This window comes from Urocampus carinirostris, chromosome 6 (genome assembly GCF_059441175.1).
Source record: "Urocampus carinirostris isolate Australia breed hairy pipefish chromosome 6, RoL_Ucar_1.0, whole genome shotgun sequence".
Taxonomy (NCBI): domain Eukaryota; kingdom Metazoa; phylum Chordata; class Actinopteri; order Syngnathiformes; family Syngnathidae; genus Urocampus; species Urocampus carinirostris.
The window spans coordinates 5,097,249-5,116,823 of record NC_142354.1 but is presented as its reverse complement, the minus strand read 5'-3'; the positions used below and the strand labels follow the sequence as shown (position 1 = coordinate 5,116,823).

Here is a 19,575-nt window from a genome sequence, read left to right as displayed (position 1 = left end):
GAAAGTAAGTGTAGTTGTCAAACGGGATGAAAAACACCAAAGATGAGAAGCAGACAATTAAAACAATAAATCACAAAAAGAGCGAAATATCATGGAGCTGCTGGAAAGGCTGCCGCTTGGGGCGGCCCCTATGATGTGTAAGTAAGTCTCTTTCCCTCCAATTGGTTCAATAAATTTAATTTGATTTGATCTTGCGTTATACGTGCAATTAAATTATTGCTAATTTTGTGACGGTAAAGTGTAAAGATATTTACAGTGTACACTGTTTTGTACTTTAAAATGTTCTTTTTTTTTTATAATTTACTAAATATGTCTAGCAAAATCTTAACAGTGTATTTTTTTATTCTTTAATTCATTAATTTACATTATTTAAATTATTTTACCAGCCTGTGTATCATATTCAATAACTTCTTCATTGAAAGATTTCCTGATAAAGTAACCCTTCATGTATTGTTCGGGTTATTTTCCGAAAAGAACCTCTGATGGGCAAAATCCACAAAGTAGAAACCTTTACTTTTTTACAATTATTAGTCACTTAGATAATCAATTATACATTTAAAGATTCTGGTGCGCCGCATTATTAAACAATTAAACAATCCTTCAAAATAAATATAAATGCTAAATTAAACAAAATAGCTTTTAAGATGTTCATCCATCCATTCTATCTGCACCGCTTATCCTTAGTAGGGTCACGGGGGTGCCGGAGCCCATCCCAGCTATCCTCGGGCAGCGGGCAGGGGAGACCCTGAACTGGTTGCCAGCTAAGTCAAAGGGCACACAGAGACAGACGGCTCACTCGCTCATTTACATTTAGGGGCATAATTGACCGGCCAATTAACCTGACATGCATGTTTTTGGGATGTGGGAGGAAAACCGGAGTGCCTGGAGGAAACCCACCCAAGCACGGGAAGAACATGCAAACTCCACACAGGCAGTTTCAATCTCATGACCTCAGACTGCCGCGCATGCGCTAACCACCGCGCTGCTGTGCTGCCCAACTTTAAGATGTCTCATTATATAAATGGTCTGGGAACAAAACGGCTCCATGAGCCGGCTCCTTTCGAGACTCTCTCTCTCTCTCTGTCACTCTTTGTCTCTCAATTTGTTTCTCTCTTTTTCTCTCTTTCTATGGAAGGCGCTAGTCTCCAACATCTAACCATTTTTACAGTTCCAAACATAATTTGTTTAGAAATAAAAGTACTGTCTACTAGACCTGTAAACATTTATTTTTTTACTTATACCTACTTGTTCGGGGTCTGTTTGACCAATTAGATTGCAGAAAACAATGATGGAAATCTGAGAAAAAGCGAGACCGTGAAAGGTGAACCGAGGGATTGTTTTTTTTTTTTTTTGTAGTTTTTTTTTTTACACACTCAAATTTCAATGCAAGTTAAAATAATCAAATGCTCTTGTAACGTGTTATTTTGCTTTGGAATTTTGTAATAAATGGCAATAAGGTGTTTTGACAATTAATGAAAACAATAATATAATAATATTGAATCTGATATTTTAATAAAAGATTTTAGCTAATTTCTCACTAAAATGTTATTTTTTCCCCTTAACTTTAAATGAAATAGTTTTATTTTTTATTTATTTTTGTACTAGGTTTACTTTTCAAAAAAAAAAAAATTCTGGTTGAATGCCATGTTTTTATTTCATTTATTTATTTTACCCATTTTGCGTGTGTGTCACTGTTTGCGTATTGGACTTTCCGTTGTGTTGGTTGTGGAGTGGTGATTTTCGTATTGTATATTTCATGTTTTTATACAGTACTTTAAGTGCCTGAAAAGTGCTATACGAATACATTTTGGTTTGTGTGGTTTTGCATGTAGATGATTGTTGCGCTGGGCATCCTGCTGCTAGCGGCACTGGCCTTCACGTACCCGCACGGCGAAGCTCAACCGGGCATTGCCCGCCTAGGATCCTATAACTGGTCTTCTCCTCTGAGCCACGTTCGACTGCTTACTCTGCCAATTGCAAAGAAATACAACCTGCAAGGTAAATGCGCACACATTCTGGTTAAGGAACGACCTACATAGGTTTTTCAAGGCCGATACGATTATTAATATCAAGAAAAGGCCCACAACTGCCTTTGGTGCCAAAAATCATCTGATGAAAAAAGCTTAAGAATTGGCGTGAGGAATTTGTAACATTGCAGAAAGTGACAAAGAATATTTGTTCTAAATTCAAATTAAACTTTAATAGCTTTCTGAAACTTTTTACAGTAAATAAATTAGAATTTCAACAGAACTGACATGAGTAATTTTTCCCTTAAGCCAAAAACTAACACAACAGAAAATAAAATCAGGCTTAGCAGGAACATTTATAAGGGTACACAAAAACTTGAATAGTTCCCTGATTTTTTCATGAGGATTTACAATGTCAGTACAACCAACATGACTTAAATCAATTTAAACAAAAAGTGCATGGAAATTTCAACAGCTTGCAAATTGAAAAGTGTGGGCACTCCTGTTATAGAACCAGATTGACAAACTAACTCAGCCTTCAAATTTAGCGTCTATTTTTTGCTCTCTCTCTCAAACACACACGCCTGACTGACAAACTAATGTTATGATAAGAGCTAATATAAGATAATAATAATAATAATAATAGTAATGGTACATTTGACTTCAAAGTGCCTTTCTGAACACCCAGAAGGTGCAGTTTGTAAAGCAGATAATGATGAATAGTAATGAATAGACAAGTCTGAAGATGTGGATTTTGTGACCAATTTGAAGGTGGACAGGGTGGCAGAACTCCGGAGGTCAGGTGATGATGAGTTGCAGAGCTGGGGGGCGGAGCGGCTGAAAGCTCTTCTCCCTATAGAGCTGAGATGGAGGGAAGAGAAAGGTCTGAGGGGGCAGGATGGCATGGCAATGTGACAGAGGTCAAAGAGGTAGGGAGGGGCAAGGTTATGGATGGTCTTCTTGGTGTACAGAATAATTTTTGTAGGTATTTATTTGGTTGATTGGGAGCAATTGGTGTTTTTGAAGGACAGGGGTAAATGTGATGACGAGAGGTGGTTATGGTGATAATGTGGACAGAAGAGTTCTAGACCAGCTGAAGTTTATGTAGGAACTTTTGAAGTAGACCGTATAGGAGGGAATTGCAGTAGATAGATAGATAGATAGGTAGATAGATAGATACTTTATTCATCCCCTCAGTAGTAGAGGCATGAAGTGACAAGGCTGGCAGTGGTGTGGGGGGTGAAGGAGAGGTGAAGACGGTTGATGGGGAGCAGTTGAAAGTAAGTTGTGTGATGCTATATATATATATATATATATATATATGAGAGTTGAAGGAGAGTGTACTGTCGAGGATGGCACCCGGACTCGTGAACTGAGTGGAGGGGAAAACAGGAATATTCATTGAAAAATGGAGAAGGTAGATAGATAGATATTTTATTCATCCCTGTAGGGATTTTCACACTTCCAGCAGTATCCTTGTGTTGAAAAATAAAATAATAAAATACAAAAATACCCGATATAACGTTTTGCTATAAAGTATTTAAGTAGTGCTACAGAAAATACATACTGTAATAAAAATAGGTTAATATGCAAATGTAGGGTGGGGTTTAATGTGGGCTTTTACTCCCCCGGGTGGAGTTAAAGAGCCTCAGGGTATGAGGAAGGAATGATCTCCTCAGTCCGTCCCCAGAACAAGACTGTGACAGCTGTCTGTCGCTGAAGCTGCTCTTCTGTTTGGAGATGATGCTGTGTAGTTGATGTAATGAATTGTCCATGATTGACCGAAGCTTGTTCAGTGCCCGTCTCTCAGCTACAGTTGTAAGGCTGTCCAGCTCTGTGCCCACAACAGAGCCTGCCTTCCTCACCAGTTTATCAAGACGAAAGGCATCCTTCTTTTTAGCGCTGCCTCCCCAGCACACTTCCGCATAGAAGAGGGTGCTTGCCACAACAGTCTCATAGAACATTTGCAGGAGCTTTTTGCAGATGTTGAAGGACGCCAGCCTTCTGAGGATGTACAGTCGGCTTTGTCCTTACCTGCACAGAGCTTCTGTGTTGGCAGTCCAGTCCAGTTTATTGTCCAGCTGCACACTCAAGTATTTGTAGGTCTGGTCAAACTCTACACATTCTCCTTTGATAGTTACAGGTTCCGGGTGAGGTCTAGTCCTACTGTAGTCCCCCACCGTCTCCTTGGTCTTGGTGATGTTCAGGTGCAGGTGGTTAGCGTTGCTCCATTGGACAAAGTCCTGGATCAATTTCCTGTACTCCTCCTCCTGCCCACTTCTGATACATCCCACGATAGCAGTGTCATCAGCAAACTTCTGCACGTGACAGGACTCAGAGTTGTACTGAAAATCCGACGTATTTAGGGTGAATAGCACAGGAGAGAGCACGGCCCCCTGCGGCGCTCCCGTGCTGCTGATCACAGTGTCAGATGTACAGCCCCCCTGTTTCACATACTAGGGTCTGCCTGTCAGGTGCCAACTTTAGAGAGGGTTGATTTGGTGCCGATAAGAAGTAATGCCGTTATAATGATGGGCAGCTATATCAGTCTCCATCTGAGCGTGCTTCCCTAAAACAAGTTAACTACACTTTTTATGCTACCTCTTTATTATACAAATGCTTTTCTACCAGAGACTTTTTAAAATTTCACTATTATCAACTGCCTTGATTCTCAGCAGTTAGCAGCACTGCCGCTGTTCACTTTGCTTTAACTTTATTCTTCCTGCTTCAGTGGCTCCTCCCCTGGCCGCTTATCCAATCAGAAGGGGCTGGGTGTCTAGCAAGCGAGGGAGGTAAGAGAGGGAAAGAGAGGTTCAGCTGCATCTGAACCTAAATAATCGTCCAGTTGATTAAATGCAAATGCAGATACTGATATCTGTCTGATTCCAAAATACCGATAAATGGGCGGCCCGATAATCGGTTGACCTTGATTTGTGATCATGACTACTCGTTGATTTTCAATTTTCAGTCTTGTTTCAATATGCCTGCATGCACAGGTTTTCACGAGTGGTGGAGTTCGGGGTTGCAGAGGCAAAACTTGGTCAACTGCTCAGGTTGCGCCGAGATCTCCTCCGTAATGGAGGTGCCGGAGAGCCTCCGTGGGTCTGTCACGGTGCGTCGTGGGCCCCAGCTAGTCCTGTTAAAGGTAAACCATGAAATTGAAAAAATTACTGTAAATTCCAGACCTCAGAGCGCCATGATTAAAAGGCACACACTCAAATTTACAAACGACACTAATTGTGTCACTGTACAAGCCGCATTGGTTTTTAAGATGCTGGATTAAATAGCCATGAGAATGAACTAATTCACGTCCATTTCTTACATTTGAAGCCCGCCGCATTGCTGGTGCAAACTGCATGGAGAATTTGGCGTTGACGCCTTTGGCTGTTGAACATCAACGGTTGGCGTGCCCCCTCACACCTTGTCTTTTTGTGTCATTTGTCATTGGTGGTTTCTGCGGTAATGGACCAAATTGTATATCCTTCTTGCCGTTCCTTGAGGATTAAAGGAAACTTTGGCAACCTGACATTGATGCAGAAAGAGAAGCTGAGAATAATCTTGGCCAGTCCTGAGGATCTTTTGACCATACCACTGCAGTTTTCATCCGCGCACAGTTCACAACAGTTCTTCGGACCGTCCAATGTCACATGGGCTATGTAGCTGATACCTAGATGTTTACTACATAGAGAAATATATGACCAAATTTCAACAATGGAAAAAGCTCAAAGTAAGAAAAGGCCTTGCTTTAATTACGGTCCAGGCGCCACTCTAAACCTCAAGGGAGAGTTTTTTTGGGGTGTTTCCAAAAAATATAAGGCCTCATTTTTGTGGTTTTACAACCCTCCAACATCCCAGTTTTGTTTTAATTTTCCATCAATTAACTCCGAGGGTCGGAACCTTTTTGACAAAAAAAGCTTTCGAAGCAAAATATTTAGAATTTTTTTTTTTTAGAGATCACCATATATTATGAAACAATATACAACAAAGCCGCCAAACCCGCTCTCCAGACAAATCTAATTCTTCATCACATTTTCTTACTTCACAGTGTGATGTTTGATGATTTGATAAAATCTATTAAAATAGTCTGCTTTTATATAGTGCTTTTCAAGTCAAGGAAGACCTCCCAAAGCACTTTACAATGTGTTTCACACTTTTTTATTTTACATATTAACTAACTGTTCACATTTTTATTTAGTTTTACTTTTTCACTTTCCATCTAGCGTTTTTCATCATATTTAAGGCGATCCTGTCCTTCATCAAGTAAAATAGAGTTTTTAAAAAATGCTATAGTTTTTGGGGGTGCTTGGGTTAAATTTGAAAAAAAAAACCTTGCTGGTTAAGCCCTGTGCACACGTGACGCCAACTGCGTGGAAAATTTGGCGTCAACGCCTTTGGTAGCAGAATGCGGCCCCGACACACCTGACCGTGGTTTTCAACGGCGCAGTCTTCCTCTCTCCTCCAATTTTTTTACATCATAGATTTTTGGGATCATCACACCATTTAAAATGCAGACTAACATAAAGTTAGATGGCAATAGTTAATACAGTATTTACTAAGGCGTTGAAAGAAAAGGCAGATCAAACTTACGTCGCAAAAAAATGTGAGCCCTTCATTGGACAGTCCTGTTGTAAAAAGACTGCGCGAACAAAAAAACTATAATTTGGCCCTTGGAAGTGAAAGACTGGAGCCAGCTACATACTATTAAAGAGCCTTCTAGACACATCTTGGTCAAAATTAATTTTTTCAGGGATTCTGTGCTTTTGTTGAGTATAAAAAAAGGTTAATTTTTTTTTTTTTTGTAGATTTATAAATATTTTATGTTTCCTGTGTTTTTCAGTGTTAGTGTTTAAGTGGTAATCTTGCTTTATTTTCCTCTGTTAAATCATTCATGATAATACATTAAAAATTGTCATTTAAGGGCAGCTTGGCGGCTGAGTGGTTAGCGCGTCCGCAGTCCGTTCTGAGGTCACGGGATCAAATCCAGCTACCAGCCTTCCTGTGTGGAGTTTGCATGTTCGTGCTTGCTTTGGTTTCCTCGGGGCACTCCAGTTTCCTCCCACATTCCAAATTACACGCATTTCCGGTAAATTGGCCGGTCCAAATTGTCCCTAGGTGTGAGTGAGTGAGTGAGTGAGTGAATAAGTGAGTGAGTTGTCTGTCTCTGTATGCCCTGCGACTGGCTGGCAACCAGTTCAGGGTGTCCCCTGGCCACTGCCTGAAGATACCTGGGATGGGCTCCAGCACCCCCGCGACCCTACTGAGGATATGCGGTGCAGCTAATGGATGGATGGTCATATATGGATTAAACTACAAAAACAATCTAAAGAGCCGTTTTAGAGCCAAAAGAGCCTACTCTTTTTAGTGAGACAAGCTTAAAAAGACGGTTCTCTAAAAAGATCCGTAATTCCCATCTCTTCAACAGACCATTCACTTTCTTGATAATAAAAGTAAACTTTGATCAAAGATGTCACAGTGGTGTTTCGTATTTAAGAGTGTACAAAGTTGTCAAACCTGTTTGATACACTGGCGCTGCACCATTTTCCTCTATAGAGTGCCACTGCAAACTTGAGGCCAGAAACAAAATGACGATTGGCAGTGGTTTTGTTAGTGGATGGCATTAAGCAATGCCAGAGTGGCTAATCGCGAAGAACGGGAGATGTCCCAAAGAGCCGGCTAATGTCAATGTGTAGTTTGGGCTGGCTGAATAGTATGTGGTAAAGGAACTGCATTTACATCGCGCTTTTCAAGTCACTGAAAACCTCCCAAAGCGCTTGAAAATGTGTTTCACACTTACAACAACCTATCACAATCGTGCACACAGACAGTAACGCTCACCGGTATTTTAGTTGTCGTGTTGACTATGTTACAATTTTAGGGACAATAACCTGTTTTATTGTTACCAGCTCCGGTTATGAGTAATGCATTTTGCGAACTGTGCAGCCCTTTGAGACTCCTTGTGACAAAGGGCTATACAAATAAAGATGCCTTGACTTCTAAGTACAATTTCCCTGTTGTGTATAGTTTTTTATATGAGATGAGAATACTTCATATTAGTGGTGGTGAATACATTGTTTTAATTGTTTAAAATGCTCTAGTCTAAACTGCTCTTCTTGAGAAGGGGCCTCACCACCACCGTTCAGTTGGTGTACCCAAATCCCCTGCAAAATCAGACCCCCATTGGCTGGATGAGAAAAATAATTTGAACATGTCGCTTGTACTATCTAAACTTACTCGTGCATTCATTTAGTAATAAGCTATTTGGCTACATTCAGCGCATCAGATAAGGTGAGTTTTACCATCTGAGGGAATTCTCCCTGTCCCAAATTTGAAGTTGGTTTCGCACACCACCACTCTTTCTCTACACTAAATTGAACACAGAACAGCGTGAATGATATGAGGCAGGTACAATGGAGGGCAGAAAGGTTCCAGGTGGAGACGAAAAAGCCAGGAAAAGAAACAAACGTGTTAAAAGAAGGACCTTTAACATTCATTTCACTCATCTTGCACTTTCTGCCCGTCAACTGTGTGCCCTCGGTTGTGTGTTGTACTAGGTGTTAACAGAATTTAGCAGTTGAATGCCTTTACCAGGTAACTCCTCACACCCAAATAAGCTCGTAGTGATGGGAATTCAGTCTCTTTTTCGAGAAGTGGCTCTTTTGGCTCGGGTTACTAAAAAGAGCCGACTCTTTGAGCTCCCAAAAACCTCTCCAGATTGTTTTTGTTGCTGCTATCCTTATATTAATAATTGTTATGTAACATTATGCACAATATTACTTCTGGGGGCCCAACAAGTAAAAAGGAAAGAAAAAGCAGGAAAAAAAATAAAGAAGATAATGCTACAAAAAAAAAAAGAATGTTCACGTCTATAGTCAATGACATTGGCATCAACAAATTTGCACAGACCAATGGTTTGGCTTTGGAGGATTTTGATGTTGTAAGTAGTAGTTGTGAAGCTACTTTATAATAGTATGGTGCAAAGACTGACAATACGGGAAGGCAAATGCAATTTTGATTTCAAACGGCCGATACTGTACATAGGTAAACTGATTATCATCTATATCAGAGTCTTTATATGATTTTTATTTGAATTGAAATGGTAAAATGGTCTGCGTATATATACTGCCTTTCAAGTCAATAATAATAATAATAATAATAATAATTTCCTTTGTATTGTCATTCTTTGTAACAATGTACACAGAACGAAATGTCGATACACCTGACCCGTTGTAGCGAGCCGATGCAGCCGCAGCCAACAGAGGGCGCCGCCATTTTACCAATGTTATAAGTCTGAAGACCTCCCAAAGCGCTTTACAATGTGCTTCGCACTTACCTGCTTATTGGGGGCATTAGGGATTCAGTGTCTTGACTAAGGACACTTCGACATATAACACGGAAGAGCCGGGAATCAAACCTGTGACCACTTGATCCCAAGACGAGTACCTCCAGAGCTAATGCCGCACTTTTTCTTTTTATCATTTTTCTTTTATTTTTTTTTTAAAGTGTTTTCTGTCAACATTCACCTAAATTTCTTCTCAATAAAAAAGCATCATACGAGCTTGCTGCTGTTTCATTCATTCCAATTCCTCCTCCATAGCTAAGTGGTTTGGCTTTGGGTAGAAAACTATCGGGCTGAAAAAGGGGCCCGCTCGGGCCCTGGCGCTATGTGTGCTTTACGCCCATGTTTTCAGGTCTTCCTAAACAAATTAATAAATATGAGCAGCAGAACGCAGCACTTGTGTAGGCATTTTCTTCGAAAGTCCCAGTGGGCAATGAACTGCCAGGAGATACGTTAATCGGCGTTTACATGAGGCCGATCTGTTAAGTGTGTTTTGAATAAGCTGTCAAGCTGCCGTCGTGTTTCGATGTCATTACTTCTGTTGCTTGAAGTACATGCACGTACTTGCACGCGCATTATGAACGAGCTCGACAGAGGCTGCAATGATGACACATTCCAAAGGTGGTCGCATGTGAAAAAAGCTCCTTTAAATGTCAAAGGCTGCAATGGTAAATTGATTTGAAGGCAATTCTCAAACCTTTCATGATTATTCTAATTTTGCAGGGTGGGAAGTCGCTCAGCATTGAGCGGCGTCAGCTGGAGGAGCTCTACTTGGCACACTCGGATTCCATGTCCGTCCTGCTTGAAGACGACAACAGTGGTGACCACAATCTCAACGCTGGGCTCCCACTAGAGCCTGCCAATTTCACCCTGCTCTGGTAAAACACATGTTCACTCCACCAAGTACAGAGTGATGAACCAAAAGGCGGTCCAAACATTTTGTTTAAAGTAAAGTCCTTCTCTTCACAAGCTTTACTGAATACAGGGTTTATACCCTTTTCATGGCCAAATTCCAGCATTTGTCAAAGACTTTCAAGGCAAATTCTGCCAGTACTTTCAAAGGAACAAATCCAGCACCGATCAATAGTCTGTATTTTGCCGCCAGCACATAATTAGATATTTTTAGATGTTCTTATCTATTATCTACGAGCTTTTTGTGTCAATGCTGTAAACTGGCATGAATTCGGCTATTCTGCCTCAATAGGCAGCTTCAATAAGTCACACTTTTTTACAAACACGGAAAGGGCTCTTTAGTGTTAATAATAGAGTTTAATACGGAAGACAAAAAATTATTTTTAATTAATATTGTTTTTTTCATTTTCATAAATTTTGTTTTTCAATTTTAAATAAGTTCAGTGGGTAAAAAAGCTACAACTGTTTTGGATTTTCTTATTTTTGTGAATATTTAATTTAGATTTCGTGTATTTTTCAGGAATCCACATTAAAAGATGGAAACGTAGTAATTACTAAATAATTCGCTGCATATTTTGATTTTTTTATCATTGATAATATCATTTAAAAAATAAATTAAAAAATTGGGAATTCGTCTGTGAGCCAAAAGAGACAGTTCTCACTGTGTCAAGTCAAGTCACAAAGAGTCTCAAAGGGCTGCACAGACCACAGATTATTGCAAACCGCAGACTATTATTACACCATCCCCTGATCTAAAACCTACATGAGGACAAGAAAAAACTCAAAAACTTCCACATGAGAAAAATGTAGAAACCTTGAGAATGGACTCGACATGAGGTCACCCCCCTTCCAGGATGACCAGGCTGCAATGGATGTTGCAATAACAAATAATACACAGCTATTGTCAACGTAAAATATAGGTTATTCATATTCTATAGAATAGAAGTGTGTTTTAAGTGAAGATTTAAACAGTTCAACTGAGGTTGCAAATCGAATATCAGGGGGTAGAGCATTTTACAGCACCGGGGCCTGAATGGAGAACGCTCTCGAACCTGCGGATCTCTTCTTTGCTCTTGGGATCACTAGTAGACCAGCATTTTCAGAGCGAAGGCTCAGACCGGAACATAGGGAGAAATCAAATCCGAAAGATATGAGGGAGCAAGTCCATGCATGATTTTGGATACTACCAACAGAACCTTAAAATCACATCCTAAGCTAACAGGGAGCCAATTCAGGTTTATCTAAAATCGGGGTAATGTGATCAATGTGCCGATTCAAAAGAGACGGTTTTCTAAATAGAGCTGTCTTCTTGGATGCAACCAGTAGGGAGTGGTGACGCCTCACATGACAACATCCTAATGACAAGCCACCAGAGCAGGCGTTTTGGCGTCATTTTCACACACTTTTTTTTTTCTTCATTCAGAGTCAAACAGCCAGGACATGCAGCAATGGCAACATTTTCAAGCATTTCCAAGCACATCATCCAGAATTCAAGCCTTTTCCTGACCTTGAAAACATAACATTAATATTCAAGTTTTTCAAGGATTTGTAGCACCCGTACGAACCCTGTGAATAAGCGCAGCTTGATCTAGTCTGGCTAGCGCATTTTGGCTTAATTGGTCGCACGTTTGCCAGGATGAAAATGAGTGTCGAGTGAGCTGTAGATGTTTTGGATAAATGCGCGTTCACTGCCTCTTCAAACAGACCCCAAGATCTATCTCCAAAAGAGAAATGTGTCGTCCATTGCTGCAGAACAACATATTTTGTTTTGAAGTTTTATGAAGAGGTGAACAAAATAATTAGAAAAAAAGGTCAAACAGGGTTATTTTGTAAAAGGAGAAAGACTGGCCCAATTGTGCATCGCCTCAGTCAAAGTGCATTCCATTTGTGCATTGTATTGAAATGCTTTCAGTGGTGTTTGGTTACGTGCTTATCCTGGAGTGCCACGTATAATGTCATTGGAAGCAATGTTCAGTACGTTGTTATCAATGACAATAAAGACAAATGTAATTTTAATTCTTATTAATTTATGGTGTTATGAGTGCACTGCTCTCTTGTTGGTGATAGGAATGAGTAGAGTAGTGTTGTAACCAGCTTGGGATGTTTAGACGTGTTTCAAGGGATGGGCAGGGCACCCGTATGATGCAGCAGGGGTAAACCAGTGAAAGCTGTCGGGCCCTGCTGTTGAACAGAAGAGTGTGTAGTGTCACCCTGACCTGAGTGACGTGGCCACTTTCTTGTGTCCCGTTTGATCTGGAGGGACGAAAGCATTACCTACTTGGGTGCCGACGTGCTTAACTTGTTTGAGTGTTCGGGCATTTGGGTTGGCCATGGTCCCAAAAATTTTGTTAGTGTTTTTTGCCCCTTCTTCCCTTTTTATTTTCCTATATCAAATTTCATTATTTCATTTATTTTCCTTGTTATTTGTATGTGTTTGTCTTGACCAGGGTAGATAGATAGATAAATTTCAATGTTTTTTATTTATTTATTTCATTGATCCTTCAAAAAGAACAAACTTTGTCATCAACTTTGTTGATACCATTGTGCATGTTAAATTTTGGTTTCATCTGACCAGAGCACCTTTCACATTTTATGAATGGCTCCCATGTTGCTTATTGCAAGCGCCAAACTGGCCTATTTTATGGTATTCTTTCAGAAAGGGCTTTCTTCTTGCCACTCTTCCATAAATGGTCATCCAATCTGAATGGGTCTTAGTTTTGTCCCTGTTTGGGCCGTAAGTATAGAGGGATGGCCAGGTCTTGGTAGATTCAGTGATTTATGCTTTCCCCATCTTGGTATTATTGCTCACACAGTGCCTGCCCCTGAAGATGTGGAAATGTTGCGACATCTTCTTGTATCCCATTCCTGCTTTGAATTTTTCCTCAACTTTATTCCAGACCTGCCTGGTGCTTCATAATGATGTCTGTTCAGGTGCATTTTAACTGAGACTTGTCACACAAGTGCACTCTGTTTGTCATGTAGGTTGACATTGGATCATTCAGAAGTCATAAGGGACTGATGGCTGAGCTAAGAGAATAGGGGGCACATATTATTTCAACACTTTTCATTTTTTTCTCGTAAATGTAATATAATTTGGCTCCACTTCACAATTGTGTCTTACATATTGTTGATTCTTAGAAAATATTTTCAGTTTTTTAGCCTTATGTTTAAAGCCTGAAATGTGGCAATACTTTTGCTAGGTACTGTTTGTGTAAAATTCTAACTCAGGATGATTAAAATAATGCAACATTCTACCAGCCTACACTGTCCAAGGCTGGATAACTAAAACATTGAGTTGTACTTGCTGAAATAGACAGAAGCAGTAATCCTATAGTTTTTGGTTTAGTAAGCAATTTAAGATGTTTGTTCTTATTTTCTCTCGTTATTTATTTTATTTACTATTTAATCTTTTTTTGTCGATTTATTTAGTCTTATTTTTTTTCAAGTTTTGGTATTTCAGAGGCTTGTATGTTGGTCAGGGTGCTTTATGAATATTGAAAAGTCTTTATTCTTTGCAATGGGGAGAAAAACAAACTAAATATGAATGTCTTTATGCTGAATGATTCTGTCTAATGATAATAATAATAATGCAACATCAAAAAAGTTGATGGAAATTCTATACATTTATATCATTTTTTTTAACAGGATTGACTGTGTTTCTTTGGGGAAAATGTTGACATGGTTGTTAACCTGGTCAGAAGCAGGCTAGCTGTGGAGATTAATTTTAAACTGCTTTCATGCAATCAAATTGAGGCTAAATTTAGCCAAGATTATTAACCTATCCCAGCTGAATCCTTTATCTTGATTTTGTGGAATACACCCCTGGTCAAATAGGATGTTAACAAAGCACCGATTTAGTCAAATAAAAAGCACTCCTTTTGAAGTCTGCAATTTATTTTAATGCTTATATAGTATTTTTCAATATGATATGACTTGTTTTTTTAGGAGGTTCCGCTCCACGACCAGAGAGAAAGTATTGAGGTGGCTCTTTCCCAAAGCGGAGCTCTGCCCCCTGCTGGACAGCGCGGGCACTGTATTACAACGCTGCGTGGTCACTCACAACACTGATCCACACAACCAGGCCAGTCTCATTTACAAGTACAGAAGCATAACCGATTGAAAGCTCCTTTTTTGTGGATATTTACCCGTTTGTGTTTCAGGGTTTGGGGGTCCTTGGCTGGCTGGTGGTGGGCGAGGGGCTTCCCACAGTGCGAGTTGTTCCCGTTCAGCGATGCCAAAAACTCTGCAGCTCCTTCAACCTATGGCTTAACCCCGGCGATATGGGTAATGCATGCATGTATAAATAATAACTACTGTATTTTCACGACCATTGCAGTGTTCATTTTACCTGTGAAAAGTGATGGGTCTTGCATGCTCAAAAATCTATGGGTCCCAACAGAGATCTATGGGTCCCCAAAATTTAGTGTTATCGAGGTTGAAATTGTAAATCGGCGACAAATATATAATATAAATCTATGTATTCATTCAGTTTTAATCATCACATTTCATTGGAAATACAAATCAGTTATTTTTCAGTTCACAACAATATTGTACATTATACAAAATAATATTGCTGAAATAATTATATTATATTTTCATTCAGTTTTAATCATCACAGTTAATTGGTAATACAAAGCAGTTATCACTTCAGATTTTTCAGTTCACAATATTGTACATTATACAAAATTATATTGCTGAAATATTTATCAATATTTTCATTCAGTTTTAATCATCACAGTTAATTGGTAAAACAAAGCAGTCATCACTTCAATTTTTCAGTTCATATATTCTTCGTGGTTTGCTGTCCCGCCACAGTTGTAATGCATTCTCAAGGTCCAATCCATTATCATCCTCCTTATAGCATAACCAGGAAGATAATTTAGTCCATTTTGGCAGAAAAGTCCTTTTCTTGCTAGTATTCTTTTGTTTATTTTCTTTCATCGAATCGTTCGCTTCAACACAAGCGTTTTCCGTGCCTCCGCGATCTTCCGAAGAATTTCTCTGCCGTTTTTTCGTGCCAGAATTATTGCCGTTGTTATCACTGTCTGCATTATGTCTCGATTTATTACAGACACTGAAGAAATTACCAATTTTGTGTTTTTTTTTCACCTAATACTAACTGTTTTTTCGGAGGCATATTTAACCTTCACCTTTCCTCTACGACAACCACCACAACAATGACATAATCTCGAAGCAACAAGATCTTGTTTGCCGAGATCGGCGTGCAGACGAAAACTCGAACCGCGAGACCAAAACAACAATGGCGGATCTGCTTGACAAAAAGTTTGGAGTGCGGTAAATCTTTGTTAAAAAAAAGTAATTGGGTAATAATGACAATTTTGTGTCAAAAAAGTTTCGTCCCAGGGACGCACGTTGATTTGACACTATGCGTCCCCAGCAAAAAGGACGCAGCGACGCGGGCAAACGAGACCACTGCCATTGGGGCGCACCATGATAAAAGGTGCAGTCTCAGTGGCTGGTTCTCTTTCTGTATTTAACACATACATGTAGGGCACACCTGAATATTGGGCACGGGTGCCCTCTGCTACGGCCGCCTTACAACAGCACAGACGAGCATACAAGTGTGCCTATTTAGAAATACAGCGGGAGCAAAACTGAGTTTGGCTGTGGTTTATTCCGGTATTGAGTACTAAGTAAAAAACACTTATAGAAAAACATTTTTAAAAAGAGCACTGTAGCGATATGCAAAACAAGATCTGAAAAGTCTTCTTATACTGTTGTGCTTTGCTTGATGATACACTGTTCGAGTATCTCCTCCAACTCGGGCCACCTCGCCTTATTTCTGCAGAAGCTTTTTTTCTTTGTCAGAGTTCATTTTTCCGCTTCCTCCACTTGCCAACCCTCCATTCACTAATCTTCAATTCTCTCGCAGATGCTCGGTTTCCATGTTCTTCTGTGTAGCAGACGAAACAGCAGAAAGCATTCAATGGAGGGAAATTGAGGACTTGATCAATATTTGGGGGGACAACCAGCGGCACAATAACTATCAAATTGCTGGATACGCTTCGGCGTTGACATCCACGAGTCCTTCCGCAAATAAATGGACGCGTTGCTTGTGACGTCACGTGTCCTCTTCCGCACAAACGGGGCACTTGTGTTGTTCACACAGAAGACTCATAGAAGTCACAGGAGATCACAAACAAGTCTCCTTTAGTTGGGAATGTGATAAATCGGAATTGTGCATTGAGCTCTGCAGTGTGAACCTAGCCTTGTATACACGCCTAAACCTCATCCTTCAGCGGTGACGCCCCACTTTACCCTATAGCAGCCTCGTGGTCTCCTCAGTTACGTCTGCCGATTTTCATGAGACACGGGGCAGACTGCTCGATAGGGCACGCCGCAAAATTATAGATCACTAAAATGTAGAAAATCGGAGACTTCTATGTGCGCCTTACAGCTGTGAAAATACAGTAGTGTAAACATCAGAATATGTTTCCTTTAAGCCTATGTATCGAGGATGCAAACATTTCTACTGCTAAAAACCTCGCCCGTTTGTGTTCCATGCTTAATTCAGTGTATGCCGATCCACGCTACTGGCAGATGGCGCTCTTCCCAGGCCAAGGACAGAACATTGTGTGTGACGGATCTGCATTTTAGCACTTTGACAGCAAACATCTTGAAGCGGAAGGAGGAACAAGGCGGCTTCACATTTGCCTGCTGAGGTCTTGCCTGCTGAGGATTATTTATCTTTAACCCCCCAGGACAAAAAAATCCAAGAAAACACATCGGGAAAAAGGACCGCAGGCTCCGTGTGCCAAAAAGCATGACGCCAAGTTGAACAATAAAGTGTTGTGGAGAAGTCCTGGAAGGACTGGACTTCAAATTCTACTCCAGGATCTACTTCTAGTTTTTTAAATTTTGCACAAATGATGAAAAGCTGCTTCTTTTTGGTTCTGTATTTATTGCCATAAATGTGTGATTGTGTAACACACTGAGTATGTTGTTTCAATAATGCTTAAATGTTGCTATACTAAGCAACAACTAACTGGACCAAAAACATGAATGCAAGATAAATATTAAAATCAAAATATTAAAAAAAGAATAGGGTTTTGAGGAAGGCTTATGCTTTGTTGGGGTCAAATACCAGTCTTTGTGATTTGTCACTTTTTTAATGGGTTGTGTACAGCTCTGCATTAGAGCAACTCATCGGGTTATTTAATTTTTGGCATTGTGTACTAATTTTCATACCTCATGAAGAAATTCAGCTTATGTTTGGTGTGGTATTGAATGTATATATTGACATATGTTTAAATGGACAGTGTGTATAATAACTTCTAGTGGTAAAAAAAAAAATTAAAAACCTGTTGATTTATATAATAAGATACATGTACTATCAATAAATGCATTATTTTAAAAAAATATTCCTAGGTCGAGAAATTTATTTATTTTACATAACATAAGGCCCACCTACAGGTAGCTGCTATTTTTGTCCACTTTCTTGCTGCTACTGGGACCCCACGATCTCAGCTTCTGTGCCGCCCCTATATTTTAAATTTTCTGCATAATATTAAATAATTGGTAATATACTAATCAAAGGGACCCCCCAAAAAAATCAAACTTCTTGCTTTTTGACCATTTTTCTATGCTTTTTTTTTCTTGTTTATTTCTTCTACCCTCTTCTTTTTAATTTTGTTTCTTGTTTGCCCAGCTTTTGACTTCTTCCCTTCTGCTTTTTTATTTTGTTCTCCATTTTCCTTTTCTGTTCTTATTTCTTCTTTGTTCCATCTTTTCGCCTTTTCTTATATTTTCTAATTTTTTTTTCTAGAATTTACTTTGTGTTTCTTTCTTTTTCATTTTTCTTATTTTCTGCTGGTTTTGGTTATTTTTTTTCCAGGCTTTTTACATTTCTTTTTTGCATAATATTACATAATTGGTAATTTATGGTTTAAATAACCAAAAACAATCTGAATAGCTGCTTAGGAGCCGAAAGAGCCGGCTGTTTTAATCAGCTGAGAGTAAAGAGACCGATCTCTAAAACGAGACGGAATTCCCGTCACTATGACAAATGGATATGCTAGAAGGGGCTGCTCTGTGGGGACTGACATACACTCTGTGTTCTGTACGGGGCAGGAGAGTCAACGCTAGTGTCCGTTGACATACACAATATGAATGAGATGGCACATGCGCTGCACAATTGCAGCCAGTACTACATACACTTTTCTTTGGGTGGGCAGAGCGTGTCTGAGGGTAGGCCAAATATAGCTCTCAAGCCATTGGGTCCTGACCCCTCCTCTACACAGAAAAAGCTTTAAAAAATTTAATAAACATACACAAAGAAAAGGCACAAGCAGTGTTCCCTCTAATTTTCCACGGGTCTGAGCGTTCACACAAAGTCAGAGAGCAACGCTTGAAACAACAGTGAGCAACAGCAATCCCAAGTGTGGCAACTAATCCATTATCAAACATGTCCAAAACTTGACATCATTTTACATTTTGCTGAGTTTTCGGCAATGCAAAGGTTTTTTTTCAGTTTTGAATGAATTGACTAATGTACTATTGTAAAGGTTGTACAGCCTACAAACGTCATTTGTTTTCACAATTCTTTCACAAGATTTCCATTTATTTTTTCCTGGTATCTTTTGTCGCATAATACTAACATTTTTGGGGGCTTATTTGGTCGGTTGCACGATACAGACCTGTATTTAATTGCATTTTTTTAGTGGAAGTTCAATGTTGGCAACAAGATTGACTTGATATAATTGGAAATTATTTAAATGCAACACAAACTTTTTCTTCTTTTTCCCTGTTTTTTTTCTACTCTTTAAATTCCTAAAAAAAAATCTTACTGTGTTTTTTTTCCCAGCTGTTACGTTTTTCTTGCTTTTTTGTTCTCTATTTCCTTTTTTTTTTGTTTGTTTTCTGCCTTTTATTCTCTTTCTCTCCTATTATTTATTTTCCCCAGCTCTTCACTACTTTTTCAGTCTGGTATTTTTTATTTATGGTTCTATTGCCCCCCCCTTCCTTTAAGTCATTTTGTGCATAATTTTATATAATATTTGGTCGTGTAGGGATTAAAGAAGCAAAAACCACCTGAAGAGTCGTTTGGGACCCGAAAGAGCCGGTTCCTTTTAGTGAGCCGAGCTGAAGAAGCCGTTTCTCGACCTTGAATTGCAAATACCGCATTTAGTCACACAACGTCAGGGGAACCCTTGTATTTTTACCTCCATGCACTGTAACTTTGACTTAATTAGCTTCTTAATTAGCAATTACGAGCTCTGATTTTTGTGAGCTGGCTAGATTTTCTTGTGCGCGAAAAAGATCTGGGCAGTGCGCAATTGCGCAGACACGCAGCTTAGAGGGAACATTGGGCACAAGTAACAAGTAACACAGAGCTAACAG

At 39.5% G+C, this 19,575-nt stretch overlaps 1 protein-coding gene across 1 annotated transcript in view; it reads left to right on the top strand.

Annotated features, from left to right (window-relative positions):
• Nucleotides 1-17,445, top strand: part of c6h6orf89 (chromosome 6 C6orf89 homolog) — a 30,468-nt gene extending 13,023 nt beyond the window's left edge. The window contains exons 3-8 of the mRNA XM_088337560.1: nucleotides 1,833-1,998; nucleotides 4,964-5,112; nucleotides 10,027-10,181; nucleotides 14,161-14,296; nucleotides 14,376-14,499; nucleotides 16,751-17,445. Coding sequence (XP_088193686.1) covers nucleotides 1,833-1,998; nucleotides 4,964-5,112; nucleotides 10,027-10,181; nucleotides 14,161-14,296; nucleotides 14,376-14,499; nucleotides 16,751-16,833 — 813 coding nt within the window. The 3' untranslated portion in view covers nucleotides 16,834-17,445. The remainder of the gene's footprint in view (nucleotides 1-1,832; nucleotides 1,999-4,963; nucleotides 5,113-10,026; nucleotides 10,182-14,160; nucleotides 14,297-14,375; nucleotides 14,500-16,750) is intronic.
• Nucleotides 17,446-19,575: the final 2,130 nt, after the last annotated feature.